Source organism: Onychostoma macrolepis, chromosome 09, assembly GCF_012432095.1.
Source record: "Onychostoma macrolepis isolate SWU-2019 chromosome 09, ASM1243209v1, whole genome shotgun sequence".
Lineage (NCBI taxonomy): Eukaryota > Metazoa > Chordata > Actinopteri > Cypriniformes > Cyprinidae > Onychostoma > Onychostoma macrolepis.
This window is the reverse complement of record NC_081163.1, coordinates 27,254,093-27,268,730: the sequence shown is the minus strand read 5'-3', so window position 1 is coordinate 27,268,730 and position 14,638 is coordinate 27,254,093. Positions and strand designations below refer to the sequence as shown.

Sequence of the window (14,638 nt, the reverse complement as noted above, 5' to 3'; positions counted from 1 at the left end):
ATCAATACGTCGTGCCAAAAACCAACACAAAAGCAGTCTATTCCGCGTGCTGAAGTGTCTCCTTTATTGACTTTCATTCAAGAAAAACACATTATAATCTCCTCCTCGGGATTCCGCAACGTTACACATTACAGAGGGTTTCCCCTGTAGGAGGGGCTCTGGCGCGGTACTGTTTGGAAGGCGGGGCTTATAGTCAGTATACTGGAATACTATTGGCCAGTGCTCTTGCCAATCCACGCAGAAGCGGCATACTCCAGCAATAATGGCCGATTCTCAGTAAGTGGTTATTTATATTTTGACATACAAGCTCTTCTTGTTACTTTTACAAACACACACACACACATTTAATAATTGTTGTATCTAAACACGTGCGTGTCTGTTTGATGTAACATCTGCAGCGGTTCCGACTGAGGTGGATGTTTATTGAATATACACTTGCAGACAGGAAGGCTGTATTGTTATAATGGAGTGCCTCTTATATATTTTGATGTGTTTTGGGCTGTAGTTTCTGTAGTTCGCTCTTATCTAGCATGTTTGTATTATGTTCCATCATTATTCTGACCAGGTTTTAACATATTGTTCTCGTCTCAGAGTCACTATGGCTCATCAACGCTGTCAGGATAAAACACCCATCCAGATCCTGCACGAATATGGCATTAAAATCGGCAGCGCGCCTGTGTACGAGCTCATACAGGCTGATGGAGACACGCACCAGCCTTCCTTCATGTTCAGTGTTACTATAGGAGACATCACATGCAATGGTCTGATATTTACATACATATTGATTTATTTAAATAACACCTAGTAAGAGTATAAATAATACATAGTGCACACTAGTATTCTAATAGATGATATTTTGTTCTTAAAGGTCAAGGATCCACTAAAAAGGCTGCTAAACATGAAGCTGCAGAAGCCGCTTTGAAATTATTGAAGCGAGACACCCAGCTAAAGTAAAATCCACACTGTAGATGTGATATGAATTATTATAGATCATTTACTACAGTTATTCATGTTTTCTGAATTTTTTGCAGTGATCAGAGAGATGGTCTTTCTCCTGAAGCCGGTGACACATCCAATCCTGTAGGAGTACTGCAGGTATCTGACAAACAACTGACCCAATCATTTTCTTTCTTTTGCACAAATAGTGTTAAAAAGCTTATTTTTCAGGCTAGACCAGCCAATGCGCATTTGCAGTCCTAAGCGCAGAAACCTGACGCTGTGTATGTGAAAAATAGTACGCCAAAAGAGTAGTGTGTCCGAATTCATGGTGCATACTTAAAAAAAAAAAAAAATGAATGTTGGACACTTCATGCACTCAGCTGTCGCAACTTTAAAAACATCGTGGAGGGGGTGGGTTGTCAAACTCTGATGATGAATGACAAAATAACCTGATAAAATTCATACAGCACACAGTTGAGTACATTTAAAATTGATTAAAATAGAAAACATATTTTAAATAGTAAAAATATTTCAAAATTATACTGTTTTTGCTGTACTTTGGATCAAATAAATGCAGGCTTGGTGAGCAGAAGAGAATTCTTTAAAAATCTTACTGTTCAAAATCTTTTGACTGGTAGTGTAGTGTATATGTGACCCTGGACCACAAAACCAGTCTTAAGTGTCAGTTTTTCAAAATTGAGATTTATACATCATATGAAAGCTGAATAAATAAACTTTCAATTGATGTATGGTTTGCTATGATATGACAATATTTGGCTGAGATACAACTATTTGAAAATCTGGAATCTGAGGGTGCAAAAAAATCTAAATATTGAGAAAATCGCCTTTAAAGTTGATGAATGAATTCTTAGCAATGCATATTACTAATCAAAAACGATGTTTTGATATATTTACAGTAGTAAATTTACAAAATATCTTCATGGAATATGATCTTTACTTAATATCCTAATGATTTTTGGCATAAAAGAAAAATCTATAATTTTGACCCATACACTGTATTTTTGGCTATTGCTACAGATATACCCCAGCGACTTAAGACTGGTCTTGTGGTCCAGGGTCATATATAGCGTGTCATTTGGGACACAGCTATAGTATTTGAAAAACAATAGGTGACAAGTACAGATGATCTACTACTTCCATATTGCCTGTTCCATCAGCAATCCCTTTATCTGTATCTGCAATACATTTGTGACCCTGGACCACAAAACCAGTCATAAGGGTCAGTTTTTTAAAATTTATATTTATACATCTGAAAGCTGAATAAATAAGCTTTCCATTGATGTATGCATGGTTTGTTAGGATAGGACAATATCTGGCTGAGATACAACTATTTGAAAATCTGGAATATGAGGGTGCAAAAAAAATGAAATATTGAGAAAATCGCCTTTAAATTTGTCCAAATTAAGTTCTTAGCAATGCATTTTGATATATTTAAGGTAGGAAATTTATAAAATATCTTCATGGAACATGATCTTTACTTAATATCATAAAAGAAAAATCGATCATTTTGACCCATACAATGTATTGTTGGCTATTGCTACGAATATACCCATGATGCCTATAACTGGTTTTATGGTCCAGGGTCACATATAAGTGCACCATCTTAGTATATCTAAAGTATTTGGAAACTGCCCAGAATACCCTAGCAACCACCGAACAATATGTGGGTCTGTCTGAGAGCCTGCGCGTGTGTTGTGTCAGGAGCTGGCCATGCAGAGGGTGTGGTGTCTGCCGGAGTATGTGGTGTGTATGGAGACAGGACCTGATCACATGAAGGAGTTCACCGTTACCTGCCGCCTGGAAGGACTGGAGGAGTCAGGTGCCGTTAGCTGCTCTCTCTCGTACCGTGACGTCTCGCTGCACTCTTGAGTGCTCAGCTACTGATGTTTTGTGATGTGCTTTTGCTCCTCAGGCTCCGGCAGCTCTAAAAAGCTGGCCAGACGCGCAGCAGCCGAACGCATGCTGGGGAAACTGCAGAGTCTGTCCGGATCTCCCGAGATCACGTGGGTTAGTGACACTCATCTGTTCACTCGTGCACTGGGATTCTTTCACTAAATATTCTGGATCGATCCATAAAAGTTCATAATTAGAAGTTTATCTTCCATGCACAGCTAGACATCGATAGAAACAGCTAGACAGTGTTTCGGCGTCGTAAACTCTTTATTTAAACAAAAAATAAATAAGAAACTATTATTAGGGGTTAACAGTTTTCAATTGATTATGAATCGCACCTAACATTAAAGCTTGTAATCATAAATATAATTTCACATTGTATCTCCAAATGAATGTGGGAACAACATAAAGACAATATTTTATGTATATTATGGCGTTTATAGTAGTCTATAATATCACTGATACTAGTGCCTTTATTAAATGTATTTTTGTGAATAATATGAGTAGTTATAGCCATGCAACATTACAGTATAATACCAGATTGGTGTTATATATTATTTATTAACAATTACAGAGCATTAAAAGTATTATAATAACTTAATTATACTGAGCAGCAGAGTCAGGATTTAAATGGGATCAGATGTGCTCATATTTTAACCCCCTTGTCCCCTGTGGTCCCCAGAGCCCACCGTCTCGTGTGTATGTGGAAAGCTTACGGCAGTCCACGGGGGAGAAGATTTCCCTCCTGAGGAGGACGCCGCTCAGCATCCCAAACACAGACTACATTCAGATGCTGCTGGAGATCTCACTGGAGCTGGGCTTTCAGGTCACATACATAGACATCGGTTGGTTCTCGTTTCTCACTTTGTGGCATTTTGTGTTATCAGAGCTGGATATGTTTGATGTATGTGACGCTGGAGCACAAAACCAGTCTCAAGTCGCACGTGTAAATTTTTAGTAATAGCCAACAATACATTGTATGGTTCAAAATGATCGATTTTTCTTTTATGCCAAAAATCAGTAGGCTATTGTGTAAAGATCATGTTCCATGAAGATATTTTGTCAATTTCCTATCATAAATAGATCATTTGGACAACTTTAAAGCCGATTGTCTCAATATACATTTTTTTGCACTCTCAGATTCTAGATTTTCAAATAGTTGTATGGTTTGTTAAGACACATCAATTTATTCAGCTTTCAGATGATGTATAAATCTCAATTTCCAAAAATTGACCCTTATGACTGGTTTTGTGGTCCAAGGTCACATGTGTGTGTGTGTGTGTGTTTTACAGATGAGCTGACAGTGAACGGTCAGTACCAGTGTTTGGTGGAACTGTCCACCCGGCCGGTGACGGTGTGCCACGGTACAGGGATGACCAGCAGTAACGCCCACAACACCGCAGCACATAACGCCCTGCAGTATATCAAGATGGTCGCTAGTAAACACTAACAGCAGGTCTGGGATCAGTGTGCGCATGAATTCTGACCTGCACGTCCTGTTCCCACACCAGCACTGCAACCAATGGACACATTCTGCTGTAAGAGACCCGACTCTATGCAGAAAATAAATCAATTTCTGGGTTACGACACTGAGTTTATTCTTGGATGTTGCAAAGTGCTATATTTACATCCATTTTTACAGTGAACCTCTTAAGTGGATTCAGTCAGATGTTTTTGTGTTTGTCAGTGTCTTTTTTTGCTTCATAAATCCATTGTAAACATCATATTCATAGTTTTTTTTTAAATTGCTAACATACTAAAAGTTGTACTCGAGGCACACTCACTGAAACCATTCACTCTTATACCGAATATTTAACCGCAAGCACGTTATCTGCTTTTCACTCAGTTTGTAATTGTTAAACAAACTTTTGTAAATCGCTGAAGAAATCTACAGTAGATACGTTATTCAAAACTAACAGCTCGTGTTTCATTTGGGAAACACTGCCTTTAAAATGCTACACTTATTTACTGATCACTTACACCCATTGATCATGTTTGAAAACATTTATACACAATTTGTTCACTTAGAAATCAAAACTCAATGATTTGAATAAGTAAATTATTTTTACCTGCTTGCATTTCTTTTCATAGTGTAAATATTATAAATATACTTAATTCGATCACTTAATTTCTCAAAACATAAAATTACAGTTTACATTTAATAAGTTCCAGTATTACAGTACTTTGTCAATATATTCTGAATATGCATAGAAGTCAAGCAAGTCACCTTTATTTCCATAACACTTCATACAGTGCAGATTGTTTCAAAGCAGTATTAACAAATTCAAATTCAGCAGTAAAGCAGCTCTAACAAGCCAGTTGTTATACAGACCAAGTCAGTTCAATAACTGACGTTCATCAATTGCGCACACACTGTATATACAGTGTATTTTTCACATTCATTTTTCACAGTCACATACTAACTCCAATGCACATTGAACAAGCAAAAGACGCAAGATAGTACCTTTACTAAAAGAGTTACTATGCAAAAACACCATTTTTTAAGAGTGGAAAGTTTTGAGAGAAGTGTTTGATTTTACGAGATATGCTCAATGTTTTGCATGTTTTGTGTGTATAGTTTGGAAAAAAAACAGCTTATAGTTTCAGAAATTATGTGTAAGCAAAAACTGAATAAGCTGTCAGGTTTACAGTGCCTTCTCAAGGCAAAAAAAAAATAAAATAAAATAAAAAATAACCTGTAAGGTTTACAGTTTGTTCTCAATGCTTAAAAAATCTGCTCAAGAGTGCAGTGAAAAGCTTTAAACTGTTGGTAACTGTGAAGGATAAACGAAGCTTTGTGAAGCATCGAGGCTTTTCTTCTTAACTATCACAAAGTTGGCTGGTTTAAGCTGGAAGTAGCTGGTTTTAGCTGGTCTCCTAACCTGGTCAAGCTGGTTGTTCCAGCTGGTCTCCCAGCCTGATCAGCTAAGGAAGTGGCCAAAACCCCTCTAAAACCAGCCAACCAGTTTAGGCTGGTTTTAGCTGTTTTTTTTCAGCAGGGATACTCAAAGCTTTTCAGTGCGGTGTACGGGGTGGCCATCTAGTGGTCACCACAATGTAGCTATAGCACACAACACACCGTTACACTCGCTGGTTTCACATTTGGTTCAGAAACTGATTCATTTTATTTTATTCATTTTGAAATTGCAGAAGTGATTATTTAACTTATTTTATTGCTTTGCCTATAACTATTTTTCATACGCAAAGTTCATTTGGGCTTAACATATTGGAGAAAAACAAAGAAATCCGTGATGCAGTAGCAGTTATGAGGTTTTCAGGGTGAACCAGTGAACCAAACTTCGCATGTCATAGATTAAGTACTTTTTGCAAAAAAAACCCACAAAAAACAATCAAACTCTGATATAATGCTTGTGATTCACTACACGCAGTGCAACGTAGTAGGCGCCTGTCAACCTCGGGCCTTGTGCACTCTGTCAGCCTTTTCCGCCCCGTGTCTATCTGAAGAATTCAATCCAACACTTCTTTATTATAATACATTATGAAAGCTGATACTGAAAGCTTTAGTAGTTACCTCTTACAGTGATTACATGTAGGTAGGCCTATATAATTTTACATTATAAGCATCCGAGTTATGCACAACTAGCTATAGGCTCTTAAATGTTTGCTCAGTTTATCTTCCCTCTCTCTTTGTGTCAGTGTTTTATGGATAGATTACAAAAAAACAAAACAGTATTGTTTACTTCTTTTGATCATTTTTACCATCAAATCGAACATCAACATGCCTCCCAGGTCCCAAAAGGGAGCACCTGTGCCTGCCTATACTGAAAAGATGGACCACATCTCATCCCTGGTCTTCAACGATGTATCTGAGAAGGAGTGCAAAACGGAGTACATGGGCAACAAAATCAGAGACCAACATTTGGGACCAGGCAGCTTAAAACATTTATGTAGTATAGTCATATGTTTAATGGAATATTTGTAAATATTTAATATTTGTATTGTGTTCATTAATGTTTTATATGAATGTATGAATAGTAAATAGTGAAAATAAACTGTATTTATTTATCAAGTAGGCCTACACACATCTGTTAACATTGGTAATATATAAACGTGCCACTTCAAGCCAATATCGATCATTTTCATCTGCAGTCCCTGGGCTGGTTAAACGTTAAAGACACTGAAGCCAAAGGAAAACATTGTAACACGTAATCCTTATTTTCCACATTTGCTTGTTTTCTTGCATGAATAGCCTGCATCTCCAACATCATCCGACATTTGATTTAAATGAAATTTCTTAATCTTAAACTACATAATCTTTAAAACAGTTTCAAAATAATTCATCACGTGTGTCACGGCAAAGACTACATATGTGATCTTGGACCACAAAACCAGTCATGAGGCTCAATTTTTTTTAGATTTCACCTGAAAGCTGAATAAATAAGCTTTCCATTGATGTATGGTTTGTTAGGATCGGACAATATTTGTCCGAGATAGGCTACAACTATTTGGAAATCTGAGGGTGCCAAAAAATCTAAACATTGAGAAAATCGCCTTTAAAGTTGTTCAAATGAAGTCCTTAGCAATCCATATTACTAATCAAAAATTGTTTTAATATATTTACGGTAGGAAATTTACAAAATGTCTTCAAGGAACGTAGTCTTTACTTAACATCCTAATGATTTTTGATCATTTTGACCCATACAATGTATTATTGGCTATTACTACAAATATACCCAAGCTACTTATGACTGGTTTTGTGGTCCAGGGTCACATATACTGTAAAAAGGTCTTACTAAATAATCAAATTATTTTTCTGTTGATTGACCAGTTGCAGTGTCGAGGGGTTATGTCACAAACCAATTTTTCTTGACATTTACTTTTTTGACACATTGAACTATAATGCATCATGAGTTCAATATCCTTGAGAAACCATATATCATTGTGTCATTTTTATTTATCGGTAACAAATTTCATTTCACCCTTTTGTTTGCTCACAGCAGTTATAGAAAATGAATAAAAAGCATTGAACTACATATGCTGAAGGGAGCTGGAAATTCATTTGGATTCAAAATTGCATAAATGGCACTTACCTGTACGATAATCAACTGCTTTGATGGCACATCTCAATCTTTTATTTGCACACCTTGCCTTCTGCTCTTATCGCCTCCAAACAAGCATATGCTACATGTGAAAAAGCTGAAGTGAAACTATCCTAAAATAGTAGTGCAACCTCTGAGCAGTAACCAGAACTGAAGCCCCTTAAAATATTGTGTCTAAAATGTAAGCCACTTAATATTAAGTGTTCATAATTGATTGACATGGCTGCAGGAAGTGATGAGACCAAAACCAACACATCCAGTGCAAGTAGACTTTGACTATTAATTTTACTGAATATTATTTTATTCATCCGTTATATTAGAGAACTATTTGAGGGATATTGATTTAACTGAGACTTCATTGTTTGCATATGTTTAAGACCCTGTTGCACTGATTGCAATATTGAGGTGTTCAGTTTTATTTCTATTTTAGAAAATGAACATGATTTTTCTCCCCATGGATCAGATGTTTCTTGTTCCACTATTTCATTAATCCCTAAAAAAGTAACTAATAGTTACTTTTCATGAAAAGTAATGTGTTAAGTTACTTTTGCGTTAGTTTTTCTCACCTGGGCTTGTTTGTTTTTAATACAAAAAGTTCTATTTTTGGCAAATGCAAAAGTGAAATGAATAAGTGTCAGGCTGAAGGAAATGTAAATTCACATCTCTACAGTAGAGGGCGCAACTCAAACAAACCTTTCAGCTGTGCTGCCATTCTGGATTGCATGGAGAATAGACGAAGGTCAGCAGTAAAATAGGAATAAAATGGGATTAAATACATAGAGGATATTTGTGTTATTTAACGTATTTAATTACTGCAGGTTTGTGTCATGTTCTGAGTTTGCATTTGATTGTTTTTATTCATTTCGAGGAATACTGAATCTGTTTTTGTGCAGGCGAGATAAGTAAATGTTCATTTTCAGTCTAGAACTACGGTAACACGTTCACACAGCGCAAACAGCGGCTCTGCACTCACTCCCGATTTCTCTCAACATGGCAACACGAGAGCTGTCAGTCAAGACATGGGAAACAAAGTAACTGGAGTTACTTATTTGAAAAAGCAACTTGTATATGTTCTTGTAAAATAAAAAAGTTACTTGAAAAAAAGTAATCTGATTACGTAACTCACATTTCTTGTAACGCGTTACACCCAACACTGATACCCCCATCGCCATAGAAGTTATGAATTAACTTTTTAATGCCTATTATTTTTGAGTGAATTTAAAGGAACACTCCACTTTTTTTGGAAATAGGCTCATTCTCCAACTCCCCCAGAGTTAATAAGTTGAGTTTTACCGTTTTTGAATCCATTCAGCTGATCTCTGGATCTGGCGATAGCACTTTTAGCATAGCTTAGCATAGATCATTGAATCCGATTAGACCAGTAGCATCGCGTTCAAAAATGACCAAAGAGTTTCGATATTTGTCCTATTTAAAACTTGACTCTTCTGTAGTTATATCGTGTAGTAAGACCGGCGGAAAATGAAAAGTTATAACTAGTTACCTAGCTGGGGACTACTTTCAGGCTCTGCGTAATATCACTGCGCCTGCTGCGGCCATGGTACGGCAGCAAAATTCCTTGATTATTACGCCGGAATGAGAGTATAGTTCCTAATCATATCCGCCTAGAAAATCGCAACTTTTCATTTTCCGCCGGTCTTAGTACACGATATAACTACAGAAGAGTCAAATTTTAAATAGGACAAATATCGAAACTCTTTGGTCATTTTTGAACGCAATGCTACTGGTCTAATCGGATTCAATGATCTATGCTAAGCTATGCTAAAAGTGCTATCGCCAGATCCAGAGATCAGCTGAATGGATTCAAAAACGGTAAAACTCAACTTATTAACTCTGGGGGAGTTGGAGAATGAGCCTATTTCCAAAAAAAGTGGAGTGTTCCTTTAAAGCTCAGATAAAGAACCATGTATCATTCCACATTTCTAAGCTTTCCAGAGCAAAATAATAATAATAATAATAATTTTTAAATGTAGAATGAGTTCTGTAAGTATTTTTAGATACTGAGACTGAAGGATATTACACTTCAAAATAATAATAAAGAATTGGCATTGTCAATAATGAATAAATCTTAAAACTCTAGATTAATCTCCTCATCTCTTTAAAATGAGGTTCTGAATTCTAGTTGAATAATGAGACTGATAATAAACAACAGACACAGGATACAGATAATGACTTGGAACATAAATATGTATTTCTTACTATGAATTTAAATGTGAAACAGCGGGTCTGGAGAGTGTCCTAATGACACACCAGGAGTTGTACAGCAGTAGAGCACTGGAGCAGCTGCGAACAAAGAGAGATGTCATCGTACAATTGCACTTCTTCAGAGGAAAGCTGAACACACGAATAAAACCCCCACACACAGTGCAGGACGTCTCAGTGAGGATCTAGCGAGATAGAAATTAAACGGACATTTTAATAAGGCATCAGAGATCATTGGCAGGCCGTGACATGTTTTCATGCAATGGTGAGAAACTAACAGCAGATGCACTCACTACAACGCCTTTCCTACGAGGAACTCGACAGTATTTCTTCTCATCTTAGGCTAGATAAATCTAAAATAATCTTCTCTATAAGCTTCAGAAACATTCAGTCGGATCAGCTCTTGATGTGTGGATAAAGACGGTTTCAAGAAGCATCTCAACGTCAAACTTAACAGAAAAAAAAAACAACGATCACAAAGTATCTGCAATATAAGAACTCAATACGTAGTTTAGTAGATGCACACCTGTGTGAAGACGGAGTTTCAGGCCTCCTTGTTTGTTTCCGCTGCCGTTCATATCCAGCAGCCTGTGTTTTATAGTGTGGTTGGGCTCTGCAGGGTCTTACCGGAGGAAAGTGCGTCAGTGTGCAGAAGATGAGGTGCTGGGGATGGACTGTGCTCAGTAGAGTGTGTTGATATGGTTTCATATGCGTTAAGGCACAGTGAAGGACTCAAACAGTGACGTACGGGTCCACTAATGGCAGAGATCATCTCTGTCACTGTGACTACACTGTTTTTGGCTTTTTCTTTTTTTTTAACATCTACTGACATTCTACTGTTTCTTTTATAATCTACTCACATAAAATAAAAATCTTTAAAATGATCTAAAAAACTACATTTAAAGAAAATAAAACATTCAGATCTGCACAGGCGAATCGAATTCAACAAAATACACAATAATGATTTTACGAATGATTTTGTGTTTGATGAATGAGGTCTAGGTCAAATGTTAGAAACTAGATATCCGTTTGCACTAGAATACTAGTGTACTACATACTGCATACTATGTTGGATACTGCTTGTTTTAAAAATAGTATGGAAAACAGCATGCATTATTCAAATGTATTCTGCTACATTGTTGTCACATGATTTATCTCAGCATGTTTAATTCAAGAAGTCATATCCAGTTACCCAGAATCAGTATTTGGTAGTATGCTATTTAGCATACTAGCATACTTCAGCAACATATTTCTGTAGTTTGCACATAGAAGTTTTCAGTATGCACTAGATATCTGGACGATTCATTCGGAGTTTTGAACTCGGAACCGCATACTAGAATACTACTTTTATTACTTTATATCTATATGTGCTAGAAATTGTAAGAATAGTATGGCAGGGTGCGGTTCCAAATTTGCAATGCAGTATACAACCTGAGTATGCCAAATGATGTATCCCACAATGCATCATGTTTGACTTCACCGTCCATTTCCGTGACAGATTTTTAAACATCTTTTTGAATTAGCATTTACTCAGACTTCCAAAAGTCAAATTTTTAAAAACAGTTTTTTAACTATTTATATCCTAGATGAAATCTGGACTTTGCTGAATTAAACGCATGGTGAAGTCATGTGAAAATGTAGTACACTGCATGAAATGTTACAGCATACTGTGTAGTATGCAATACGATAGCTTTCCATTCCACACACTTCTCAGGTCTTTGCTGACATCCGTCTCCTAAACAGTATGTTGTAAGCAAGATGTGGGGCACTGAAGTATGTAGTATGCAGCAGCACTTCACCACTCTTGTTGTGAAGCTCATGTTCAGAACAACGAGTCGATGAAACACTCAGTGTACACGTTCGCAGTGTACATGTCTGCTTGTTCCAAACCTGTAAGACTTTGGTTAATTTTTGAAACACAAATGAAGGTATTTTTAATGAAATCTGAGAGGTTTTCTTCCTTACATTGAAAGTCAAGGTAACCAAAACTTAAAAGATCCAAAAAAAAGGCGTTATAAAGCTATCAAGCATTTTAATCTAAATCTTCTGAAGAGATATGGCCACTTGATATGATGAACTGATTTATTTTTTTACTTTTATTTACACCTAAACAGTGATCGACACATACATAGAGCACATCAAATATGGTAAACGTGGAAGCTTGTTTTACAATGACTTTGGTTACCTGAAATTGTCAATGGAAGGACACACACCACTCAGGTTTATTAAAAATACTGTGTTTCAAACGAAACGAAAAGTCTTATGGGTTGAGAATGATGAGGGAAGAAAATAACAGGTTTTTAATTTTGGGTAAACTATCCCTTTAAATGCAGCGTGCGTCTGACTTCTGGCTCAACCAATGGTGTGACTTCAGGGCGAAAACTACCTGTAATAATCTGTTTCGCAGGGCACTGACTAGTGTTTCCGAAGGTGGCGAGTGCTTGTAAAACCTGTTTGGAAAATATAATTTCTTGAATTTGATTTGGTGCAATTAGAGGTGCATAAATGTCACACTTCTGCTTTAAATTAAGAGCGCTAATGTACAGTTGCAGCTACAGAAATACAGGAGTCAGTGAGTCCTGGGGTGTCTTTTGTGGTCTTTCTGCACAGTGTTGCAGGTTGGGTCCAGGAACTCTCTTTTAGCCTTGATTCTTTGAAAGGGTTTGAAAGGTGGAGGCGCACAATTATAAAACCATCACATGTTCAGCACACTGAGCCGCCCCTCTGATGGCTGCCGTCAAATATGAGGAGGGACAGATTGAGTCACGGCACAGCTTTAACTGCCAAAGCAATTCCCTTCTTTTGGTCGTTTACAAAAATACCACTAAAATTGTCTAAATGTAGTTTTGATGAGTTCGTGTAGCATATTGCCGATGAAAGCTGCCATCTACACATGCAGAATGTCACCAAGAGCAAATTCAGTCCATCTAAACCAAGAAGTTAAGGGAATTTCACTAAAAGCGTAAAACGTTGTTGTTGAGATGCGACTTCTTAAGGCAAGGACTTAACAGGAAGCACAACCGGCTTCATGTGGACAGCTCTACAGCTCTCACTTTTGCCCTGACAACAGCACTGTCTCTCTGTTACTATGGAGAGGGAGAATATGGAGGCGGAGCCTGCCGAAGTGATGAGGAGAGAGTGTTTGTTTTTTGTTTTTCAGTCCGTTTCTGGAGATAAAATCCAAATCTAGAGGGAAGTCCCAGGCTGCTCCTGTTCTGCATAGTAAGCATCTGCAGTCAGCAGTGAAGGCGTCATCAGCACAGGTATCTGGATCTACCACAGCTGAGGGTTTTCTAGTTTGAGGAAGCCAGGGTCCTTGCGCAGTTCCCAGTACGTGTTGTTAGACACCCATCTCTCCCTCTGGTTACTGTCCATAACCTTCCTGTTACACAGAGGAAGCACAGGTTAAACTCACATTTGGTTAAGTATCAAATGTGACCCTGGATCACAAAACCAGTCATAAGGGTAATTTTTTTTTTTAATTGAGATTTATACATCACCTGAAAGCTGCATAAATAAGATTTCCATTGATGTATGGTTTGTTAGGATAGGACAATATTTGAAAATCTGCAATCTGAAGGTGCAAAAAAATCTAAATATTGAGAAAATCCCCTTTAAAGTTGTCCAAACAAAGTCCTTAGAGACGCATATTACTAATCAAAAATCGTGTTTATATAAATTTACAGTAGGAAATTTACAAAATATCTTCAAGGAACATGATCTTTACTTAATATCCTAATGATTTTTGACAAAACAAAAATTAATAATTTTGACCCATACAATCTATTGTTGGCTACTGCTACAAATATACTTATGACTGGTTTTGTGGTACAGAGTCACAAATATGTTCTTAACCCTTGTGCTGTCCTGAAAACACTTCACTTAATTTGGTGTTCCTGGACTTTTAAAAACAGCTTGTAAATCTCTCATTATGCTATATTATCACTTTGGATTCAATCTTTTTGTCAACTTGTTTTCTTTCAATTAGCACAGGGTTTGTTTTTCTTTTTGGAACTTATTAATTGTAGGCCTCGCTGATCTGAACTCATGCACCTGTTTTTGAGAAAAAAAAGCATTACTGGTGGATAATTTTGTAAATTTTCACTCAAAAAATGAGGTGAATTAGCTCACATGAATGAGGCCTACAATAAATTGGTTATAAAAAGAAATAAAAAATCTTTGATAATTTGATAACTTTTAAGAAAAGTCGATAAAAAAAGTTTGAATCCAATATTTGGTAATAATATAGTGTAACAAGACATTTATAAGCTAATTTTTGTAGTCTGGCCATTTTTGATACCACAAGCATTATACCCTGTGTGAGCACAGACAGTAGGTTTTAGTCTAATGCGATAACCATTACAAGCGATTTCAGGAAAAATAAAATCCTTTCAAAATGACCGGAACACAACATGAGGGTTGAAAGCATCTTTTTTTTCTTTGACAGAGAATTACAGGCTTTGGTGTTATCAAACTGTAAGGCAGTTCTTACAAAAGATTTGTGA

The 14,638-nt window shown here is 36.8% G+C and overlaps 2 protein-coding genes across 2 annotated transcripts in view; one reads left to right on the top strand and one right to left on the bottom strand.

Annotated features, from left to right (window-relative positions):
- Positions 1-134: 134 nt before the first annotated feature.
- Positions 135-9,369, top strand: prkra (protein kinase, interferon-inducible double stranded RNA dependent activator). Its single transcript, XM_058787332.1, has 8 exons — positions 135-276; positions 592-761; positions 869-950; positions 1,032-1,095; positions 2,662-2,779; positions 2,873-2,967; positions 3,536-3,698; positions 4,146-9,369. Exons 1-8 carry the CDS (start codon positions 263-265, stop codon positions 4,301-4,303), a joined length of 864 nt encoding a protein of 287 aa, XP_058643315.1. The 5' UTR covers positions 135-262; the 3' UTR covers positions 4,304-9,369.
- A 730-nt stretch (positions 9,370-10,099) lies between these two features.
- The window catches only part of osbpl6 (oxysterol binding protein-like 6), a 93,321-nt gene continuing 88,782 nt past the window's right edge, over positions 10,100-14,638 (bottom strand). The window contains exon 23 of the mRNA XM_058787167.1: positions 10,100-13,515. Coding sequence (XP_058643150.1) covers positions 13,407-13,515 — 109 coding nt within the window. The 3' untranslated portion in view covers positions 10,100-13,406. The remainder of the gene's footprint in view (positions 13,516-14,638) is intronic.

Excerpts from the sequence above, each read along its gene's own strand:
- prkra (XM_058787332.1), top strand. Across the intron at positions 1,096-2,661 it reads ATCCTGTAGGAGTACTGCAG|GAGCTGGCCATGCAGAGGGT; the intron begins GTATCTGACAAA and ends GTGTTGTGTCAG. Across the intron at positions 2,780-2,872 it reads GGAAGGACTGGAGGAGTCAG|GCTCCGGCAGCTCTAAAAAG; the intron begins GTGCCGTTAGCT and ends TTTGCTCCTCAG.